A 24886-nucleotide genomic window follows, 5' to 3' on the forward strand; every position below is an offset into this window, starting at 1 on the left:
TAGATCGACTGAACGTGTCTCCAAGGAGCAGATAACCTTTTCAAATGACCATCTGGAAGAGAGTAAAACACCACACCACATTCATACACTGATGGCAGAGGCTGCTTTATAGATTGTCTGTCAGTCTTAACTCACTCATTGGCATTCAAACACTGACTATTCCACTGGGAGTGATTTAGAGTTCAGGAGCTGGAATTGAGCTGCCAATCATCCAGTTCAGATATGACCTACTCTACCTCTAAGCCACAGCAACTCATAATACTGCATATTATATTCCTGGAAAGTGTTGAATTATTTTGCTGCTATGACTCATTCAATATGTAACAAGACTTTTAAGAATTTGGTGACATTTCAGTCTTTATATGTTAAGCTGACAATCCCATTTAAGTTTGTATCAAGTATTAATGTTGCTGTTTGTCATTTATGACTCAAATGATTCCCTCTACTTCAAACCATCATAATACACTAAGCAGTATTAGTTGATAGTGTTCAACAATCCAATCCAATCCACTTTATTGATATAGCACATTTTAAAAAAAATAATAAAGTTTAGCAAAGTGCTGCACAGTGAGGTAAAATAAGTTAAAACACATGGAACAAAAAACACTGTCAGAAAATAAAATAGAATTAAATGAAAGAATCATAATAAAATACTTAAAAATGGTTTAAAAAATCACACAAAAAAAGTAAAAGAAACAATAAAAAATTAATAAAATAAAAACATTGTAGAGCGAATAAAAACCCAATAAAAGAATCATAATAAAACACTCAAAAAATAGTTAAAAAACACAAAAAAGCAAAATGAATAATAAAAAATAGATAAAATGAAAACACGGAAAGAGCAAATAAAAATCCAATAAAAGAATCATAATAAATTGCAAAAAAACACACAAAAAGGTAAAAGAAATAATTAAAAGATAAATAAAATAAAAGTACTGTAGGAGCAAATAAAAATCTAATAAAAGAACAGACAGAGATAAAGATCACACAACTCTCATGCTGGGTTTAAAGCCAAGGAGTAAAAATATGGATTTGGAATCATCTACCAGTCAGGGTCCAGGAGGCAGACACCCTCTCTACTTTTAAGAGTAGGCTTCAAACTTTCCTTTTTGATAAAGCTTATAGTTAGAGCTGGATCAGGCTTGGACCAGCGCTTAGTTATGCTGCTATAGGCTTAGACTACCGGGGGAACTGGCACACTGACACACTGGGATCCTATCTCACCCCCTTCCCCCCAACCCCCTCATCACTTACTTTATTACTTTAACTCTCCCTGTCCCATTAAAGTTACTAACCATAGACCTTTCTGGAGTCCCTGAGCTCCCTTGTCTCGTGGGTTCCTCTGAGCTGCCGTAGACGTCCTCCTGCTGTGGACGTTCCAGACTCCAGCTGATACGGACGTGCTGGACTCCAGCAGCAACAGCTACTACTACTCGTCTCATCACTATCACCGCTCCCTCTCTCTCTTATTCTCCTCTATCCCTCTTTCCAGACCCAACTCGGTCCAGGCAGATGTCTGTCTAACATGAGTCTGGTTCTGCTCGAGGTTTCTGCCTGTCAAAGGAAGTTTGTCCTCTCCGCTGTAACTAGCTAAATACAGCGAGGTGCAATGCTCATGGTGGATTAAGGTGGGGTCAGACTGAGTCTTATCCTGTCTTGGTGTTGGGTCTTCATAATTTGACATAGAGTGGTCTAGACCTGCTCTGTTTGTAAAAGAGTCTTGAGATAACGTTTGTTGTGATTTGGTGCTATACAAATTAGGATTGATTGATTGATTGATTGATTGATTGATTGATTGATTGATTGATTGATTGATTGATTGATTGATTGATTGATTGATTGATTGATTGATTGATTGATTGATTGTTCCACAGTTTGGGGGCCACTGCCACCAGGGTTGGCTAAGATGGCATGGCCATCCCCGGTTTAGGGACCACAAGAAGTTGCTGACCAGTACACCTCAATGACCTTGCAGGAGTGTAGCTTTGCAGGAGGTTGGAAACTAACTAGCATACATATAGCAATAATTAATGTTTGTATGAGTTTGCAAATGCCTGAGAGCAAGCATGAAAAGGAAGTTGGATCCATTAAAAACAAATGATTGTTAAGGATCAGTTAATCAGTAAATCAATCTGTTTTATTCACATCACCCTAAAATAACAAGAATAATCTGAAGACACTTCAATAAAGCAGGTTTATAATTGAAAGCACTACCTCCCATGCTACTTTTAGAGACTTAAGGTCACACAAGCAGGCCAGGGTTACCACGAAGAAGCTAAGTCTAGCATTTAAACCTACTGCTGCCCTGCCTGTCTGTCTGACCGTGTCCAGGGCAACCAAGTGTAAACCAACAGCAGGAGGTGTGCAGGGGGAAAAGAGAAAGCAGAGGAAACACTCGAGTGGAGAGTCTGCTGTAAAGGATCACAGACGTGAATGTCAAGTGTCCTCAGAGGGTTGGAGGAGAAATACAGCCGGATCGATCCATGGAGGAATAAGAGGCGGAGATAATCAAATGAAATATTTTCATCACAGTAGGTAAAGAATCACTTTTTTTACATTTTAATGGAGTTGTGTTTGTTAGTCTGTCTTTAAAGATACTAGCTGATGGCACTAATGTCCAAAACATGTCTTCACATTGATTCAAGGGTATTATTGTGTTAATCTGAAGAGTATAACACTTTAAATGTTTGTATGAATGAAACATAAGCTGCCTTGACTGTTGCTCTGTTTGTATTGTCAAGCATTAACCCTTTGAGAGTTCACTTAAACACACACACACATACTCACACACACTGCGACTGCTGGACACTCATTGATGTAATTTACGGTTACTCATCAGCAGTAATTAAAGTCATTCCTCTGTGCTGTCTCCGTGGGGACTGATGGATCTTTAGAGACCTGCATAACACAGCTAACATCACAGTAAGGATCATACAAAGATACGGACGCCGAGCTGAAAGGACTGTACACCAGTGTGGTGCTTATGATTGTAAAGTTAGCATCTGATTTTCTCAGCAAAAGAAGTCCAACCTTACTCAGACTCTAATTCTCCATCTGGCTGTACCTCACACAGGCTTAACTTGGGAACAGGAAATGATGGAGACAAGTGAAAAAAAAGAGAGAAGTTTTGATGTGGAGCTAAATGAGGAGGAGGAAAATCAAGACTTCCACATCAGGAGACTTGGACATAAGCTGGAGGACCAGGAGCTGGAGGATTCTGACACTGAGGATGAGGAGGAGGAAGGATCCACTCCACTTATCACTGCCTGTCGTAAAGGCATGGCTGAGGTTAGTTTATATATGTGAGTCTGGGAGAACCAGTTTGGCTTTTGTGTAATATAGCTTTGTTCAACTACTAAGCTGTCACAGTGCTCAGCAGATCTGATGTCAGTCCATTGTTTACTGGAATATTTTGACAGGTGAGCATGTTTGTCAGAGGTTTAGAGAGGGGGGAGTGGGGAAGTGATCTCCTGTGTGACAGGTTGTATTTTTCCTATCAATAACAAAAACATGTGTTTGTGTGCATGAGGGATTTACATGACCTAAATTTCCCTCTGTGTAACTCTTCCATTGGGAGTTGTGTTCAAAACAAGCACAGGACTTACCGCTAACACATGGTGAGGCACTCCCCCCTGTGATCCCCAGTGAAGTGAGCTAATGCCTCTCATGTAAACACTGGAATACCTGTGGGGTGCAGAAGAGGAGCACCAACAGTTCATTTCTTGAAATAACACATTCACCAAGTAATGTTTTTTAAGAGATTTACTGTAACTGTGCCAAACTGAATTAGGTCTTCTAATTTTTTTTCTTTCATGCGTTTATTTTTTTTTTACCTGATGGTATTGTTACAGGTCGCACAGAGGCTGCTGGAAGCTGGGGCTGATGTGACCCTGTGTGACTCCACACAGCAGACAGCGCTACACATGAGCCCTCCTGAGCTCCAGGGGGAAGTGTTGGGGTGGATGTCGAGGCCTCATCTGCCTCCCCAGGCTCAGCTTCTGCAGGCAGCCTGGCAAGGAGACTTCCCCTCCCTGCAGAACCTACTGGTGAGACTGAAACATGGAAATACAGATTATGTGAAAGAAGATTTCTCTGCTTACATGACATTTTTATTTGGTTTAAAGGTGACATATCATGCAAAATGGACTTTTTAATGGTTCTCTACCTGAAATATGTTTCCCTGGCATGTCTACTAACCCCCCGAGAATGAAAAAAATCCATTCTGCCCCTGTTCTGATTTCTCCACCTTTCTGTAAATGTGTGTGAAACGAGCCGTTTCAGACTTCAGTGTTTTTGTTACGTCACAACAATATCCGGTCTGTCACGGAGTCAGAGCTCGGAGCTTGTTCAGCCCATAGACTGTATAAAATAATACTGAATCCCCCTCCGTTTTTCATTACCTGCACACATGTGTGCTAACAAGGAGCTTAGGAGGGAGGCATGCTAGTTGTAGGCTGTCTTAATAAACACAAAGGTCGGTTTTACTCCCCACGTCTGCAGATTTGAAGATCTAGTGGATGATTTTTATTTATCATGGATAAGTGTTAGCGCTAGTTAGCATAGCTACATAGCGTAGCCGTAGCTGTGTACCAAGACACACGTCTACATACTGACAAATAAAACAACAAGTAACATAGAATCTGTGACCAATCCTTCAGAAAGGTCCCGCTGCCTTTCTTGCAGGATTTCTATTTGTCATGGATAAGTGTTAGCGCTAGTTAGCATAGCTACATAGCTACATGTTCGTAGCTGTGTACCAAGACACGTCTACATACTGATCTGTGACCAATCCTTCAGAAAGGTCCTGCTACAGGCGCCTCTCCATCAGGATCAGATTCTGGATCAGATTCAGAGGGTTGAAGTAACGTGATCTCTGAGCAGCCGTGTATATTCAGCCAACATGTAAACATTAGATCAACGTGCTGGAGAGCCGAGGCACATCCACTTCCTGAGGGGGCGTGGTCAGAGAGAAAACAGACTGTTCTGAGGAGGGCTGAAGAAGAGGGCTTTACAGGCATGCCAAAATCTGATTTCAAAGTGTTTTTTTAAGACATGTTTTGTGGACCTCTTAGACCAATATATATTGATGAAAAAAGCGTGATATGTCACCTTTAAAGGACACACATGCATTCTGTTTATATGCCCAAAAAGAGTGTCAGGAACATGGTTTCTCTGAGGTATCCTAGTGTCAACAGCAGTGACATTTCAAACAATTCTTTTGGGGTTTAATCAAAATATTTCAGTGAAGTTGTAAAATAAAATCTGTTCTCATAAGAGAGATTCTGAGGTGATTGTCTGGCTCACTAAAATCAAGTCTTTCGCAGATTAGGGCAACAAACAGGCCGGTCAGTCCAATGATGTCATTGTGTGAAGTGAAATGCGATCACCAGGTTCTTTAGATTCAAACAATGAGTGTTATTTAATGCTGTGTCATGGCAAAGCTTTTTATGTAAGACAGTCACTGAGTGAAACATGACGTCCTATTGTTTGTGTATTTCATAAGAGAGCTCATGTTTTGTTGTTTATTTAATTTTGTCTTTTCTTTTCTCATTGGTTCAATGTGGGCAGAACTGGGATGGAGTAGAGCAATGTGAAGTATTTAAATGCCCAAATCAGGATTCAGCTTTTCTTCTTCCAGAGCCGTCGTCATTCTCTGAGGAGAATCTCCTAGAACTCCAGCTGCATGTGTTTGGGCTTGGTGTGTGCGTACACAGATCATTCTGTAAATAACTTCACTGTTTTGAGTTTCCTTGTGTCTGTGTCTCAGGCTCAGACCGACAAGGTGAATGTGAACGTTCCTAACAGCGATGGCGTGACTGCTGTGATGCTCGCTGTTCGAGACATTGACCTCTTTGAGGGCATAGTCATTCCGTTGCCATGGGAACACAAACCTGTTGAAGTGGTCAAGGCGCTGCTGGAACTCTCAGTGTAAGAAAAAACACATCCATGAATGCAATGATGAAAAGAGAATATATGTACAAAAGGCACATTGGCACAAACTTTGAAATGCTAAAGTAGTTTTGATCTTGACTTGAATACTCTGATTGCATTTAAAGACTTCCGGTTGCTATTTTGTCATAAAAGTAACAAATTGATGCATTTTCCAACATCAGACAACTTGAGATTCTGTTTCTTTACTCTTCACTCAGTGATCTGCAGGTACGAGACGACAGTGGTTGTTCAGCTCTCAACTATGCTGCTAACATCCACAGTCCTCTGAGGGGCGAGATCATTCAAATGATAGCTGAGGCCCTGCTTCACACAGGTACACTTACACATATGAGGATTACCAGGTACACACATGTCCACCAGGGCATTAAAAAATGATGAGTATGAATAGGCCCTGAGATTATAACCTCATGCCACACAGCATATGCATGCATAAATGTAAAAGCTGCTGCAATCATCATTTTTCTGTTAACATAGAGTCAAATTTCTACGTCTAAGTGTTCTCATTTATTCTAACTAGCTCAACTCAACTCAACTCAACTTTATTTATATAGCACCTTTCATACATAAAAACATGTAGCCCAAAGTGCTTCACAGAGTAACAGACAGTAAGAAAACAGCAATGGTAAAATTATAGAAGGCATGATTTAAAAAAAGAAATACTTAAAAAAGAAAAGAAACTCAACACAGTAAAATTAATAAAATAATTAAGAGTGGAAGTAAAAGTTAAAAATAAGGTAGAGTTAACGAGATCAGATGAACACAATAAATAAATAAGATAAATAAATACATGTTAAAACAATGCTTTACATAATAATGATAAAAATAAGAAATAAAATAATAAAATAATAATAAATAATAAAATAATAATAATGATAGCCTACTCACATGTTCAACTGCAATGGACAGTATTTCAGTGAGAAAGCTTACATTATCAGGCTGTGCCACACAGTCAAAGTTAGCAAGCTAGCTAGTCTACAGTTATTTTTTTGGCAACTAATGATCCAAATATTTGCCTCGTGGGCTGGTGGAGACCAAAATAGAGCTTTTATGACAGAATACATTCATCAGGAACTTCAGATGAATGCTTATAGTTTCTCTGGGTCTGTTACATTTTTCAGAAATGTTATTTATTTGCTAACAAATAACATTTATCAAACCAACACGGACAATTTCAAATGTCCAAATAGGACAAGCAAACAAACTGATTAATGCAAATTTCAAGTCGTTGAAACTATCTGCTGTTGCATGTTATCTGCTCTGTGAGTGTGAGGTTTATCCACTGATTTGTACATTCTTTCAGATTAAACTTAATCTTGTCACAATGATGAAGTTCAGTTCTGTTTTTGAAAGGTGAAAAAAAACCTCCATTAGGTTTACTGTATAACACTGCTTCACAACAACTCATTAGTACACTGTACTGGTGTTATATAACATAGGTAAAACTGCAAGCACGACTACATTTGTTTCTCTGTGCATTAACTTTTACATCTTTATCTTTTCATGACATGAAACTAGGAAATGTTGCTACTAAAAGAGCTCTCTTCTTGTTCACTTCCTTGAGCTTTACTCTGGTTACCTTTTAACTGATGAGTGACTTATAAACCAGGGGAACTAAGTGTAGCTGTAGCAAACATGCTCACATGGAATACATTCCCCCTTTCACGACCAAGACCATGTGCAAGCACACACCCTCTTCCCCTCTCTCTCTCTCACACACACACACACACAGGCTTTACACACAAGCAGCATACCAACTTCATTCATAATCCTGTTTTTCTGAATAAACCTGTGCACTGGTACTCAAAGCAGCTCTTATGTGGGAGAAGATAAGAAAGGCTTGTTTGTGTATTTGCAACCACGTTGCTCAGAGCCTTCATGAGAGTGTGTGAGTCAGACTTTGCATCAAGGTTGCTTATAAAGACAAAAATGTGACGAGGCATGGACGGGGCAGAGAGGTTAAAAGGTAAAACCGGTTGTTTTTAACGTCTTACGAAACTTCTTCGTCCTCACCTTGTGCAAACACAGAGGCGATCCACAGGGTCCACTCCCTGGGAGCATGTGTGGTTGTTACTGAGAGGGATTGGTTGGAGTTATCCTTCATTCTGTGTCTCTGTGGCTCATTGTGGGTTCGAACTGTGATCTGATTTTCTGCAGATGCTGCCTCCGTGTCATCGCTGGCCATTGACACACACTCATGCCAGGATTCAGACTCAGAGTTTGGAGACTCAGACATAGACTTGGACCTTGAAAGCATTTATTCAAATCGGTCGACAGCTGCCTCCCCAACGCAGACACCAACATATCAGCAGAGTCTTCTACTTCACAACCAAACAGGGGTAAGTGGTGAATACTCACTCCAGAAGACAGTGCTGCAAAAAGTTATTTCTGTATCAGGACATCAAAGCGTACCTCATATTTGTTCAGAGACCCGGGAGTGATATTATCGTACGACTGCAACAAACCCTTATAATTTGCCTCGATAATGATCTGCTGTTTTTTAGCGTGTGTGTGAGTGCAGACAGAATGATTGTCATGGTGTTGCTATCAGGAGCATCATTACACAGATATGCAGGCAGAGTGGCAGGGAGCAGACACCCAGAAGACACATATGTGGATGCAGTAATTGCCTGTTTGGATAGGTAGGGGAGCCTGTGTGGTTGTGTTTGTCGATGTGTGTGTGTGTGTGTGTGTGTGTGTGTGTGTGTGTGTGTGTGTGTGTGTGTGTGTGTGTGTGTGTGTGTGTGTGTGTGTGTGTGTGTGTGTGTGTGTGTGTGTGTGTGTGTGTGTGTGTGTGTGTGTGTGTGGAGGAGGGGTGCTCTGGGTAGCTGACACTTGGCTGCCTAACTGCTGTATTATGGGTGTCTTTAGAGATGGAGCAGACGAGCAGACAGCTGGTTGGCCGTGGGAGAGGAGCAGGTGCTTTACGGGGAAATGCTATCTCAGTGGCACAATGACACCACCGTCTACAAATAAGATACCCCGTAGTCAAGGATTATTCAGATTGTACTTTCTGATTCAACAAAGAGGAGGATTTATCTCTGCATCTTTGTTTCTAACATGCTGCCTTTTACACTGTTTACAAAACCTTACAGTTCTAAAATGAAACACATCTCTATGTAGATAAGAGGCGGTGCTGTTTTTGTTGAAATCTCTACATGGTCTCAGTTTATTCAAAGCTTTCATCAAGGTTTATCAATACAATGAAAACACAAGATATAGTCAGGGAAAATTAGCCCATATTTGGCCAATCTGGGAATAAATTCCTTAAAGAATATATCTTCACCAATGTGTTCATGAAGGTCTCTAATAACACATATTAAAAGATTTAAACTCAACTCCTGTAGCAAAACCCTTGACCGAAAAACTGAAAATGTTAAATTCTGCCTTCAGCAGCAGAGGGTCAAACTAGGGGTTATTTGGGATTCTGGATTCATGAAAACTTTTATCCATCCATCCATCCATCTTCTTCCGCTTATCCGGGTCCGGGTCGCAGGGGGCAGCAGTCTCAGCAGGGAAGCCCAGACACTCCTCTCCCCGGCCACTTCCACCAGCTCTTCTGGGAGGATACCGAGGCGCTCCCAGGCCAGCTGAGAGACATAGTCTCGCCAGCGTGTCCTGGGCCTTCCCCGTGGCCTCCTCCCAGTCGGACATGCCCGAAACACCTCCCCAGGGAGACGCCCGGGAGGCATCCTAACCAGATGCCCGAACCACCTCATCTGGCTCCTCTCGATCCGGAGGAGCAGCGGCTCTACTTTGAGCCTCTCCCGGATGTCTGAGCTCCTGACCCTATCTCTAAGGCTGAGCCCAGACACCCTGCGGAGAAAGCTCATTTTGGCCGCTTGTATTCGCGATCTCGTTCTTTCGGTCACTACCCACAGCTCGTGACCATAGGTGAGGGTCGGAACGTAGATTGACCGGTACATTGAGAGCTTTGCCTTTTATTTTGCACAAAAAACACTAGTGGAACCACAGCTACGCCTACTTTTACACTTACATTCAAAAGCAGCTTGATTTGTTTATTTCAATGTCTGAAATATTAGTTACAAAATATCTCAAGAGTCTCTGTCTTCATATTCTCCAGACTCTACATCATCATGGAAAGGGTTTTAGCATGCATTGCCTGTACAACTTCTGCATGCTGAGATACACTTCACACCATTCTTCTTGCAGCTGCATGGTTGCTGCAGTCCTCATCACAATTACAGCTTTTAAATTGGATGAGCTCCTTTAAGAGCCACTGGATCTAGTGTTAGAACTGGCTCATAACTGTGAACCCCTTCCATTCATCTGTTGTCTCTGGGGTCCTGCGTCCAGTCCTGGGTTTGGAGGTTAGCATGGAGGTTTTGCAGCTGCAACTAACAAGTTACACCAGTTAGGGTTTACTAGGCAGAGATACAAGATTACAAATACTGCTTCCTCAGTGACAAGAATGGAGTCAGCATCTCTAGTGCTTCTGTCTCTCTCTGTACCATTGATGAAGAAACTGATGATCAGACAGAGGATGATGTTGAGGTAGATGTCAGACTTGAGGATCTACACAGTGTTCCAAATTATTATGCAAGTTGCATTTTTGTGAATATTTTAAAAAACTATGTTAACAGTAGTTTTCAGATTTGTTAGGTTAAAATGATGCTTTTTGGCTGTACTTTTTAAATAAATGCAGAATCTGCAGAAATGAGTGTGCCAAATTATTATGCAAGTTGGAGGATATATAACTTGTGAAAATTCAAAACTAGGCACAATTTTTAATGTTCTATTGATTGAAAATAATATTTACTACAACTGTATTCAAACTTCAACAAAAACAACAGTTTTCTTTATATTTGTATACAAAATAAAACTGTTAGTGTCTTTGAAAAATTTCAAATCTAAAGTGTTTCTCTAATGTCCAATATAACCTCCTTTTCTTTCAGTGAGGGTCAGAGGTCACTGGTAAACTGATTGTGCATGCAAGGACTTTATCCATGATGATGTAGAGTCTGAAGAAGACCAAGACCGAGACTCATTATTTGACAGTATTGTTTCATAACTAGTATTTGAGATATTGAAATAAACAAATAGAGCTACTTTTGAATGTATGTGTAGAAGTGGGCGTGGCCGTTTTTCAACCAAGGTGTGTTTTTTGTGCAAAATAAATGTTTGCAATGAATTCAGAATCCCCAAAACCCCCTAGCTTGACCCTCACAAGCTGCTGAAGGCAGAATTTAACATTTTCAGTTTTTCACCAATAAGGTTCCAGGTACCCAAACTTTAAACAGCTGTCATGGATTTTGCTAAAGGAGTTTAGATTAAATCTTTTAATATGTGTTATTAGAGACCTTTATGAACACATTGGTGAAGACATTTTTTGGTAAGGAATTTATTCCCAGATTTTCACAATTTTCCCTAACTAATAATTAAAGTTTACTGACAAGGTGACACTTTTCCTACTAAGAATATATATTTTAGTTTCTCACATTGGAAACTTTTGCAGTCTTTGGAATCCCTTTAGGTAACACGACTCTTGCAAGATGTCTACAAGCGTCCAAATTTTAAGACTAAGACATGTAATGAATGAATTGCTCACTTTTGTTCCTGACAGGAAGTGCCAGCTTCTCCAGGGTACCCTTCTCTATCTGACCATCATAAAAGTCTTAGTCAAGGTAAGGCTCTTTCAAGAACTCCTGGGGCTTAGTGGTTTTAGTAGACTGAGGTGTGAACTATCTGTTCAACAAAGACAAAACTTAGTCCTCAGAGCTAGAAGACTAAATGGCAAAGAAAACACAACAAGGGGACAAGGTGTCTTAAATGTCAGCTAACAGCTCAAACAGGACACCTTTTATGTAGCGCTTTTTGACCTTTTCCTCTGACAAGGAAACACACTGGTCAGCTTCCAAATAGGCCATCAGATCACCTCCTAAAGGGAGGGGAGGGAGGGAGTGAGCAAGGGAGGTGTGTTTGAGTGGGAGGGGTCTCACACACTCAATGCCACCTCTCAACTAAAAGAAACAAACCCACCCTGCATGTCTCAGGCACTGCAGCGTGGCTGAGACGCAGAGAGGTTAGAGCAGGTCACTGAGAGGGAAACTTTGAGGAAGGAACAGACATGTGGAGAACACAGAGAGATAAATATAAAAGCAGGGAGATGGAGGAATAAACACAGGGAGAAAATAACAGATACTGATTACTTAAACATCTTGATATGGGAGTTGAGCAGATCAACAGGCGAACGAACAGGTAACGCTTTGTTTCTTTTTTTTATCTTTGATGTGTCTCAGTGTGAAATTTGTCTTAAAATTAATTAGTTGTATTCAAATTGATAAAGAAACCTGCTCTTACTAAACTTATACCCTCATGTTGTTATCAAGGTACATTCAAGTGTTGTGAAATACTCCAAATGTGTATCCTTAGCAGTAAAGCGGCTACGTAAACCACCTTATCCTTAGAGTAACATTTCTTTTAACACTAATTCTACCAAAACTACTTCAAAACACTTTACAGATGCGAAGATGCAATTTAAAATGACTCACTCATTAATTTTTAAAACAACTTTGTTAATTTTAGACAGTGATATTTAACATCTGTAGGGCGACTTATACTGTGTATACATTTATCTTTACAGTTCTGAAAATAGAGAGTACAATGAGTTTAGGATTAGGGGGTGTAACTCTGTCCGTGTGTGTGTGTGTGTCTGGAGCAGATAAGGGAATCCCCCTCTGTTTCGAAAACGCCATGGAAACACTGAGTGACATCAGGCAAGGCTACCAGGACGCAGGGAGGGGAGGCAGGTGGGCTGACACACACACACACACACACACACACACACACACACACACACACACACACACTGTTACTATAACGAAGCAGTAGCTGATGATCTGATGACAGTATGCTGTTGGTGTTGACAGTGCAGACACGTGGACACACCAACATCTGTTTAAACGTAACCACCTACAGTTGTGTGTACATCAACATTTAGTGTGCGTACAGTTCACACTCCATCCCCCCAAACACACACCCTCCTGTATAAACAGCACACCCTCACCGGGCCAGTCAGCAACTGCCCCTTACTCTCACATCAACAGAGGAACAGTGTCCTATCCGGTTTCACTCCTGTCCTGTATGCATGCACCTGTCACCGTGTCCAGAGGACAACCTGTTCTGGCCAAGCAGGTTGGAAACACAGGGACAGGGGGAGAGAGGGCTTTGGTGAATCAGCTCATTGTCTGCTACGTGGAGCTCTCACCACTGAAACAAGTCCAAGCTCTCCAAGGAGAATAAAGGTCTTTGAGCAGGTCTCTGATTTCATTGCATCAGCTCCCAGAAACAGAAGTTGGAGGAAAATTAGGATTGTGGCGTCTCTGAACACGACAGCAGAATCTATCAGTGACTGTAATTCTGTTTCTCATTTAATAAATGATCATTTTTTTAAAGGTGAAACTCGACATTCTGTTTCCTCTTCAGAGGCGGTGTATCTCTGCCAAGCCTCAGCCAAAACTGCAGACGCTGGAGCCACTTGGATCCTGCTTCCTCATCTGGTTTGCAGAGCACCAGGACTTCCTGCCAACTGGTACCCCACAGACACAGGTAAATACTGTAGCTGGACTCATTATTCAGCCTTTGGACATTACTTAAACCTACTGACAGGAGTTTTGAACTGGTTATGAAACAAACCCAAATAGAACTGTTGCCTCATTATGAGCAACAAATTCAAACCAGACCGCCATATATATGTGTTACTATTTCTATAGCATTATTTTTAACACCACTGCCATTGGATCGGTGTAAGACAAAACAAATTATAGCATATACACTGAAAGAGTACGACAGTGAGTGAGTGTGTTAGCAAGTTAAAGGAAAGCAGTATAAGCTTTTTAGAAGACCAGTATGTATGCACAGAAAAAGATCATCAAAAGGAAAAGACATTCTGCATGGTTGTTTGGCACGTGTTTCCAAAGTCTATTCTATTCATCAGATCACAAGTACCTTGTGTTTTTAAAAAAAAATTATGCTTCAAATATTTTACTTACCACCCCTCAGAATACAAAATACTTTAGCAGCACTGACACAAAATCCTTCAAATCTTCTACTGTTTTATCCTCCTCAGGCAGAGAACAAGAAGTGTGGTTACCGCTTCCTCATCCTCCCCTGGCCGACTGTCTGTGTCTGAGCCCAGCGAGCTCAGCCAATCAGCACCCAGCATTATGGAACCCCTTTTGTCTACCAACACTATGATACTGGCCAGAGCACACATCCGGTCACGTGAGTAACTCAAGTAACTCAAACTGTGGAACGATCTTCCTTTAGCCGTCAGACAAGCCCCCTCACTGTCCACTTTTAAAAGTCGTCTTAAAACCCATTTTTATTCCCCGGCTTTCGACTCAGCATGAGACCCTGCTCTTGTTTCAGTGCCTTTTTATTTTTATTTTATTTTTATTTTTATTTTTTAACTTTATTTTATCTTATTGTTCTTATTGATTTTATGATTTTATTGTTTGTTTTTATCCATTATGTTTCTGTACAGCACTTTGTGTCCGACTGCTGTTGTTCTTAAAGTGCTTTATAAATAAAGTTGAGTTGAGTTGAGTTGAATAAAGCCCTGAAAGAACAAATGTTATACTATCCATGATCGTTTACCAAATACTAGTATCTTTTTGAACAAAGGCAAAGTTACATTTTTTTCTGCATCCTAAGTGATGTGAAGAGTAATCAAGTGTTTACATGCTTAAATAATTGATATAAATCATAAATAAAAGTCGTGACACAGATTTAGAAAATGAGTGTATTTGAATTTAAAGTTTCCATTTGATGATGATACGGGTAAATAAGTTGTTTTTACATTAACAGTGTCTTTCTGTCTGCAGGGCTGGGTTCTCAGGATACTGTAACTGAACAAAAGGTACATTTAAAGCAAAAAATCTCCATCACATCAACCTGTACTGTATGTCCTGTAAGGGGCCTGTTTGCAATTTGAGAGTGTGTGCATGATGGAGACCTTGGTGCCGCTGCCAGCTTCAGTTTTTGGCCCGAGTAGAAATCTCCCTTAGACATGAAATTACTTGAAAAGTTACTTTTTCACCAACCATTTTAAGAGTGGTTGAACATCTATGTTTGGACCAGATTTCAGTGGGAAATCTGCAACTGCCACAAGATTTATTCCATATCTGCAAGCAAAAAACGTCAGTGTAAGTTGCATCTCACACATATTAGCTACAATGATTGTGAGCAGTGCATCACAGTCATCAACGAAACCGTGCTCACAGATTGTACATCGACAGGCATGGATTATGAATCTGTGTGCACAGATTTTGTAAACAAAGTACAGATATGCATATGATTTACTTGTTATTTGCTCCACTGACATCTCGGGGCTAGTCTTGTAGTCATTTTGTAGTCATACTTAAAGTTTTTTATTTATCCATAAAGTTTGTCTTTAAAGTAAGTCACATTAAATCTTGGGTTGGTAGTCAGATTTAGATCCACTTTTTGTGATACTGGTTAAAATGATCTTTATGTCCCGATGGTAATCAATACATAATGTGTTCTTAAAAAAGAGGTAAAAAAAGCTGCTATCTACAGCCGGAGTAAACCTGGGAAAACACCAACCAATCCCTGCCATCAGGAGCCAAATTATCAAACCAATCAAATCCCGTCCTGCCGTTCTGCCCGCCTCCTGCAGAGCGTACATTTCATGTTTGTTTGTGTTTTTAACTTTCACTATGAGAATGTTTTGGTGTTTTCTCACCGCTGAGTGAGACATGAGTTGACATAGTGCAAAACACAAACCATGTGCTGAGGACCGGTTTTGAATCAGTCACCATCATATGGTCGCCAATCAGCGGCACTCATGCATGTGAGCGGGGTTGTCATTTTGGAGGAGCTCAGAGGGGAGGGGGGGGTTAAACCATAGACTGTAAAAAATATGGACGTAGTATCCGTGACGTCACCCATCTGTTCCTGAGAGCTGTTTTGAAGCAAATCGACGGCGGCAGCCATATTGGTAATGCGGAACTCAACTAGGCAGAGTGTGACGTAGTGTGAGTCTCTTAGCCAATGGCTGTGTGTTCCCGACCGGGAGTCACGTCAGTCATGTCCTTATTTGGGCAAAACTCATAATCTTAATATCTTCTTAACCATCAAGTTAGAAAAAAATTCACCCCCCGTACAGTGTGTGCCATTAGAGAGATTAGCGTTGTAGGGCCAAGCCGTTTTTTGAACCAGGCTGTAAACATGTTTATTAATGCTGCAAAGATCCTCTTTTTCCCATTCATATCTATGTGGTTTCCGGTGTTTCTGCAGCCAGCCTCAAGCGGATTTTCGATGTATTGCAGTTTATAGCACTTCCGCATTGGCTTCATCGTTTGAGACCGGAGTTTGCCGCTTGGGTTAAACGGAGTCCTGAGGAAATGCTACATTCAAATTCATGCTAGTTTTCCTTGACTACCAACCCTAGCTTTAATATGATTCACCATGTCCTTCTCAGCAGCTTTCACCGAGCCTCTTACCAACTCCTCATCCAAGAACACCCAGGTTGTTGACACCACTAGACAGCAAGCACAGGGATATAACACCTCTACCAGGACTTAAGCACCCAGTTCCCCTGAAACCCATCAGCCGGAGTCCACTTTGCTCCAGAACCAGGCTGAGGAGAGAAAGACTTTACAGAGGCAGCTCACGCGCCGGCCCTTTGACCACCAAGGGTGGTAGTGAGGACAGCAGCAGCAGCAGCCAGAGCTCCATGGATCTAGAGGATGAGGAGGAAGAAGATGCAAGGGCTTCAGAAGGAGTCCCTCTACAGTTTGTTGGAGACTTATTGCTGCAGCGTTCAAACAACGTGAGCTCCAGTGCAGCTGGAATGGACTGCAACACAAGGGAGCACGTAAAAGTTCCACCAAGATCAAGTCATATTCCACAGATCCACAGATCAGCACATGATACAGAGCCTTTCAGTCATACAAGTGATCATCTCAGAGCTGGAAAACACATGAACACTTACTGTGAAGACAAAGTCAGCCACCTACATAACACAAAAGAGCTCTTTGACAGCGATACCTTCATAAAAAGTAAGAATGCACAGCAAGGGGACACTGAGAATGCAAATAAAGGCACTGTTAGCAACGAGATACCTATCACATCCAAGCCACAAGAGAAAAAGACACATGTTGGCTACACCACACGACTTGAAACTGAGAACAGCCATGAGCCAATGGTTAACAAAGACCAGAGTCATGCTATTGCAGACTCAGAAGAGAGTTACAGAAATAACCTACAGCATGCAAAACAGACAGAAAGAACCTTAAAGGGTTTCTTTTTTGAGGAAACTCTCGCAGATCGCATCCCTTGCAGTGAGGATGTAAAGTTGGATCTTAAGACGGCTGAAGAAAAAACTCATCTATTTGCTTCAGCTGGAAATGTGGAGACCAGGAGAGATGAGAGGATGCTGAAAGCCCTAAAGCCTGTCCAGAACAAAGTGAGAAGAGCCAGCATGAGCCGTGAAGAAGGGGCAAATATTCAAACCAATCCCCAGTCCTTCAACACACGAGGGAACAAAGACCGTGTCAACCCCATTCAGATCAAGACCAAAGAGAATCTGAAAATCTCGCCACATTCCACACAAGCAAAAGTCAAAACAGGAAGAAGCCATGAGCTGATGATCAGTGGAGAGAAAGCAACAAAAGTGAAATCAAAGTTGAAGTGCGTTAAAGGTACCGTCACGCCATCACCACGAAGGAAGGTTTCTGATCACGCACACAGCAGACGAGCAACTCCTGACAAGTTGAATAGCAACAAAGCTCAACAGCACCTACCAGAAAGGGAGCTGAAGAGCACCAAGCAGTTAAAGAGACCCGGACTAGAGGCATCATCGAGGTCCAGATCTGTTATGGACCTCATCACGTACAAAGACATGTTTCAGCAGATACAGAGTGGAGACAAAGGACCGGCCATCTATGAGATGTTTGCTGGTCCTATCTATGAGAACCTTCGAGTTTCCAGCTCCTGTGAGAAGGTCAAGGACCGACAAGTGCAGTCTGCGCCGTCTCGTAAGACACACAAAGTCAAACAAAGACCAATGAAACAGAGTAGGCAGAGGAGAAGTCTGGCAGAAAGTACTGGAGTTTCTCCTAAAACCAAACCAAAACTCACAACCCCTCAGGTGAAGCAACCAACACCTGTACCAAGGAGGGGCACACACAAAGTGAAGGAAGTATCGGATGAACACTCAGAGCCTGAGCTGCATGCCTGTAAGGATGATGGTAGTTTTCACAATAGTTCCCAAGAGAAGGATGGAGATGATATGCTGTCTACCATAGAGGAGGATCTCTCTAGGCATGGGTCTGAAACATTCAAATCTGACATCAAAACACTGACCACACCAGAAGATTCATGTCAAACTAAAGGATATCGCTACATCCAAGAAACAGGACGCTCAAACCTTCCAGTCTCCCTGTCATCTCAAAGCCCACAACACCCCAAGATCAACACTTGGACATCCACCAGCAGCAACACCAACACCATCGTGTCCCCAGTTTACCAGAAGTTTCTGGATGGGGTTGGGGACGGGCCGCTCACAGATGACCTGCTGCAATGTCTGGCCGAGGAGCTGATCTCATTGGACGAGAGGGATGTATCCACAGGTCCATGTTCTGAAGATGTGGAGCCAAGTAAAGAGGAGCGTGATGGAGAAAATGATTCTTTATTGGTAAGACAAACATTTTCTAAGGTACATTTTGTGGTAAATGCTATGACTGAATAAAACCAACTTTATAATGGGCAAAAAAATTTAAAAGTAAACAAAAGACTTACCTTTTTAATCTGGCTAACACAGGGTAATTTCCTTTTAGCTCTGGACTTCATTATTACTATTATATAATCATATTTGTATTTATTTTATCTTATATTTATTTTTCTGGTATTTATCTGATTGTGTTATATTGAATTCATTATTATGATTTTATTTCATTTTTATGTATTTAAATTTTTTTTGATACGTCTCTGATTTTGTTTCATTGACTTGATCTTTATTTTGAAGTATTTCACATCTCTTTCCTCTCTACTTTGAAATAGTGCTGTTGTTTTCTGTCTTTGTTCTTTTGTGAAGCACTTTGGGCTGCATGCTTGAATATATGAAAGGTGCTATATAAATAAAAACTGAGTTGAGTTTAGGGAGGTAAGGATACCCTCAACCCACAATTCAATTCGAATTCAGTCATCCTTTTTCATTATAAGGTGTGTTGTAACTCAAATAAAACCACTGCACAATTTTGTTCAGCAACTTGAAAATAAACTAAAATCACCGTACAAAAATACCTTGTTGGAAAATTTTAAAACAATTATAGAGAAATGGAAAGTGAACAATTCCCAAATGAAAGTATTAAATATTAAAACAAATAAGGTCAATCTCTTTAAATTAGGGATGTACATTTAAAGTATTTTCCGTGATCGATCTTTGGAAATGTTAACAATCAATTATTGTTTAATAATTAAAAAAAAACTTTTTCCATCTCAAAAATAATGACAAATGCAAAAAAAAAAAAACAGTCCGTATTATTTAAGAACATGTTTCCATGACATAATAAGGTATATTAAGAGTAGAAATTGGTATATTTATAACAAATATTGTATTTTTGTATATATGCAACCTGCTGTATCATGATGTTTGATGACTGGTTGAATGTTGCCATGGCTCCCTACTAAATAATCGTCTTTTGCTCATTGAATTCCACTGAAAATTGAACAATTCAGAGAAATATACAATAATTGTTTTGTTTTTGTTTTGTAGCAGATACAAAATATGTATGCAGTGTTGTGCAATATGGAAAAAAAATAATTTCTCTTTGAAATTACTTTAGGAAAAATTTGAAGGAAACTCAAAGGTTTGATAGGCTAAAAATGTTGTTTTTATGTTTTAGTTTGTTTAAAAAAAGGGAAACTTTGTGCAATAAAATTGCACCAAAATGCCCGAAGTACCACGATACAAACTAAAACTCATATGTGAAAATTGCTAACTCATTTATTTTTTTTAATTTTATTTGTCAAACGGTCCAATAAACACTCAAAGAATTCAAATTTTCTGGCAATTATCTGATGGTTCAGGCTTTATAGGGTTAAGGAGACTATGAACAGTGCAGTCTTGACCAGATTTGTATTTCAAGTTTAATGAGGTGACTTACTACCTACATTTTTAGAAGGTGTACATTTTGCAAAATCACAAAGGACTTTCTGCTGACATTCTGTCTATTTTCACAGGTCAATAAAATAGAAAGTGCAGCTCTGCTCGGCTCCGGGTTGGTTGTAAACGATACTATCACATGGACAAAGGGTGAAATGCTTGGCAGGGGAGCCTATGGAACAGTAAGTACTCCTATTAATAATGACAAAATAAAACCAAAAACTTAATTAAAACTATTAAAAATGTTTTTGTAGATTTGTATCACCAGTATTGTGGACCATGAACTGCTGCTTACTGAAGCGAATTGCATTCACATGAGAAAAAAAAATCTGCTCTGTTTTTCTGAATTAACGAGTTCATTATCTCGGAATTACAAGAAAAGTGTTCTGGTTTTCTGAATTAAAAAAAAAATCTGCTGTTTTTCTGAATTAATGAGTTATTGGGAGGCCTACCTGAACATCAGTAGAAGCTCTAACCTGTACAGCGGGGCAAAAAGTATTTAGTCAGCCACTGATTTTGCAAGTTCTCCCACTTAGAAAGATGAGAGAGGTCTGTAATTTTAATCAGAGGTACACTTCAACTATGATAGACAAAAAGAGGAAAAAAATCCAGGAAATCACATTGTAGGATTTTTAAAGAATTTATTTGTAAATTATGGTGGAAAATAAGTATTTGGTCACCCACAAACAAGCAAGATTTCTGTCTCTGACAGACCTGTAACTTCTTCTTTAAGAAGCTCTTCTGTCCTCCACTCGTTACCTGTATTAATGGCACCTGTTTGAACTGGTTATCTGTATAAAGACACCTGTCCACAGCCTCAAACAGTCAGACTCCAAACTCAACCATGGCCAAGACCAAAGACCTGTCCAAGGACACCAGGAAGAAAATTGTGGACCTGCACCAGGCTGGGAAGAGTGAATCTACAATAGGCAAGCATGTTGGTGTGAATAAATCAACTGTGGGAGCAATTGTAAGAAAATGGAAGACATACAAGACCATTGATAATCTCCCTCGATCTTGGGCCCTTGGGGTCAAAATGATCATGAGAACGGTGAGCAAAAATCCCAGAACTACACGGAGGGACCTGATGAATGACCTGCAGAGAGCTGGGACCAAAGTAACAAAGGCTACCATCAGTAACACACTACGCCGAGAGGGACTCAAATCCTGCAGGGCCAGGCGTGTCCCCCTGCTTAAGCCAGTACATGTCCAGGCCCGTCTGAAGTTTGCCAGAGAGCATATGGATGATCCAGAAGAGGATTGGGAGAATATCATGTGGTCAGATGAAACCAAAATAGAACTTTTTGGTAAAAACTCAACTCGTCGTGTTTGGAGGAAGAAGAATGCTGAGTTGCATCCCAAGAACACCATACCTACTGTGAAGCATGGGGGTGGAAACCTCATGCTTTGGGGCTGTTTTTCTGCAAAGGGGACAGGACGACTGATCCGTGTTAAGGGAAGAATGAACGAGGCCATGTATCGTGAGATTTTAAGCTAAAACCTCCTTCCATCAGTGAGAGCATTGAAGATGGAACGTGGCTGGGTCTTCCAGCATGACAATGATCCCAAACACACCGCTCGGGCAACGAAGGAGTGGCTCCGTAAAAAACATTTCAAGGTCCTGGAGTGGCCTAGCCAGTCTCCAGACCTCAACCCCATAGAAAATGTGTGGAGGGAGTTGAAAGTCCTTGTTGCCCAGGGACAGCCCCAAAACATCACTGCTCTAGAGGAGATCTGCATGGAGGAATGGGCCAAAATACCAGCTACAGTGTGTGCAAACCTGGTGAAGACTTACAGGAAACGTTTGACCTCTGTCATTGCCAACAAAGGTTATGTTACAAAGTATTGAGTTGAACTTTTGTTATTGACCAAATACTTATTTTCCACCATCATTTACAAATAAATTCTTTAAAAATCCTACAATGTGATTTCCTGGATTTTTTTTCTCATTTTGTCTCTCATAGTTGAAGTGTACCTCTGATGAAAATTACAGACCTCTCTCATCTTTCTAAGTGGGAGAACTTGCAAAATCAGTGGGTGACTAAATACTTTTCTGCCCCACTGTATGTGTTTTAAGCCGCTGCTGCTTACCTGCCAGGATTGAACTGTGGTCAAGCCAGCCTCCACTGTATTCTGTTGTGCGCGTTTAGAACAGGCATTACGGTAATAGGGCGGGAACACGGATTTTACATTTTCTGAATAAATGATGATTTTAAATATTTTCAAAGTTTCCACTGACTAATTTCAGTTCAGACTACTCTTGTTAATTCATAAAAACGGAACACTTTTCTCGCAATTCTGAGATGATTAACTCATTAATTCAGAAACTCCAAGATAATTAACTCGAGACACTGAATTTCCCCCGGGATAAATTAAGTATTTCTAATTCTGATTAATTCAGAAAAACAGAGCAGAATTTTAATTCTCATGTGAATGCGATACGCTTCAGTAGCTGCTGAGTTACTACTACCATTCAGATAATCATGAACATCACATCAGTTATACAAAAATAAAACCTCATAACTTATGCACACAAGCAGCCAATGCTCAACTCACCATGACAATCCCTCCTACCTTCTCACCAGGTGTACTGTGGCCTGACCAGCCAGGGCAGGCTGATAGCTGTAAAGCAGGTGAGACTGGATGCTTCTGACCCTGATGCTGCCAAGAGAGAGTACGGCCGTCTTCAAGGGGAAGTGGATCTGCTTAAAACCCTTCGACACAGCAACATTGTGGGCTTCCTCGGGACCTCATTGTATCAGCATGTAGTTTCCATCTTCATGGAGTACATCCCAGGCGGATCCATTGCCAGCATCCTTCACAGGTTAGCTTCATTTGAAATAGGTTGACACCTCACAATCAAACATTGAGCTTGAGGATTACTTTCATATGATGAAAAGTATTCTAACAAATGGTTTTGCTAACCTGTTAATCAATTTGCATTACACTGCCACAGGTTTGGCCCCCTGCCGGAGCGTGTCCTGGCTCTTTACACCCATCAGATCTTGGAAGGGGTGACTTACCTTCATCTGAACAGGGTGATTCATCGAGACTTGAAGGGAAACAACGTCATGCTGATGCCAACTGGTGTCATCAAGCTCATAGACTTTGGCTGTGCGCGCCGTCTCAGCTGCCTGAACTACACTGCAAGCAACAGCGATGGTGATCTGCTGAAGTCTGTCCATGGCACACCTTACTGGATGGCACCAGAGGTACAGGAGTCATTTAGGTGGTCTTAACTATAATAGTGATGCTTTTGAGTGACTGATGTTGTATTCCTTTCAGTGGAGGTTTGAACTTAGTTTTTACTTTTCAATCTTGATTGATGGTTAACATGTTTTCTACTCCCCAGGTTATCAATGAGACTGGATATGGCAGGAAATCAGATATATGGAGTGTTGGTTGTACCGTGTTTGAGATGGCTACTGGGAAACCACCACTGGCACACATGGACAAGATGGCTGCTTTGTTTTACATTGGGGCTCAAAGAGGAACGATGCCCTCCTTACCAGAAAGCTTTTCGGATGGTGCAAAGCATTTTGTCGAAATATGTTTGACAAGGTGAGACCTATTGTCCTCCATGGTCAGAGCAAACTCAAGTTTCTTTACTCGTACATCTGACATATTGGTTTTGTCAAAATCAGTGAAATATAATTGAAAAACTGAATGAAATGTTAAAATTAAAGTGTTACACTTTACAAATAAGATAACTAATTGCGTGCATATTCCTAACATCCACATGTTCAGGTATAATTTTCCTTGTTTTTGTGGTTTCTCTTCCCTCCAGTGACCAGAGACTACGGCCATCTGCAGAGCAGCTGCTGAAGCATCATTTCCTCCCTCAAACTGAGACTAGAGTGAACTCCTGGAAAACAGAGAAAAGGAACTGTTGTGGTCTCAGAGAGGGACTGTGTGGATAAAGTGCTGCATACAGCAGAGCATGTTGGGATTGTCTCAGGAGATACTGGGTGATTTCTCAGAGAGTGGTTTCTCAAACATTTTTAAGACCCTTAGAGGGCCTGCCGCCTATCCTCACATGTACTAGAGGTGTGTTGAGAGGAATCTGGCCTACAGCAGACCATTTATGTTTAATTAAGAAGACTGTATGCATTACATTCCTAAGCTTAAGTGAAAAGAAACAAAGCACTTTTGTATAATTAACTTCTTCCATTAATAGAACCTATAAAATGTGATCAGAATGTATGCCACATTTTTTGATGACTTCTCTTAGAGTAATAAATGTGCCAATGTAACCTTAAGTTAAATCTATGCAATGTATCTTTAGGTCTCTGTGGTATGTATGGTCTAAGGTTATATGTATACATGAGATACATGAGACAGTGCTGATGTGAACCATAGACTGTATTTAAAATGGACGTCATCTCGCTTGACTCGAAGTGAGGCCGCCACAAAAACTGCTCCCCCTAGTGGCTGGCTGCAGTATAGGTCAAAAACTCTGTCTCCCCCATTCATGTGAATGGGGCTGCAGTCAAACTTTAAAAAATAAATACACGTGGTACAAATGTTTCTCACATCCGTATGCTGTGGCGATATGTAGTTATTATTTGACTGTTTTGTGTTCAAGGCCTCTTTTTTCTGAAAAGTTTTTCGTTAGTTATCAGAGGTTAAAAAACAGGGTTTTACATCCGGGTTTACTTTGACAGCTGCTGTAGAGAGAAACTCCATAGGACCTAGGGATGCTAAGCTGTAGGGTGGAGCTTGTTACTGTGGAAACACAAATTCCCTACTGCGCAGACTCTGGCTGCAGAATTTACACGATGGCAG

The 24886-nt window shown here is 40.8% G+C and overlaps 1 protein-coding gene across 1 annotated transcript; it reads left to right on the forward strand.

Annotated features, from left to right (window-relative positions):
• The first annotated feature begins 3279 nt into the window (after positions 1–3279).
• map3k19 (mitogen-activated protein kinase kinase kinase 19) lies at positions 3280–24537 on the forward strand. The gene is made up of 16 exons (XM_034693986.1): positions 3280–3288; positions 3852–4046; positions 5768–5928; positions 6150–6265; positions 8107–8288; positions 11534–11594; positions 12632–12719; positions 13396–13518; positions 14039–14193; positions 14796–14830; positions 16415–18631; positions 20179–20283; positions 22687–22925; positions 23058–23313; positions 23454–23662; positions 23889–24537. Exons 1-16 carry the CDS (start codon positions 3280–3282, stop codon positions 24019–24021), a joined length of 4284 nt encoding a protein of 1427 aa, XP_034549877.1. The 3' UTR covers positions 24022–24537.
• The last annotated feature ends 349 nt before the right edge of the window (positions 24538–24886 follow it).

This window comes from Notolabrus celidotus, chromosome 10 (assembly GCF_009762535.1).
Source record: "Notolabrus celidotus isolate fNotCel1 chromosome 10, fNotCel1.pri, whole genome shotgun sequence".
Taxonomy (NCBI): Eukaryota; Metazoa; Chordata; class Actinopteri; order Labriformes; family Labridae; genus Notolabrus; species Notolabrus celidotus.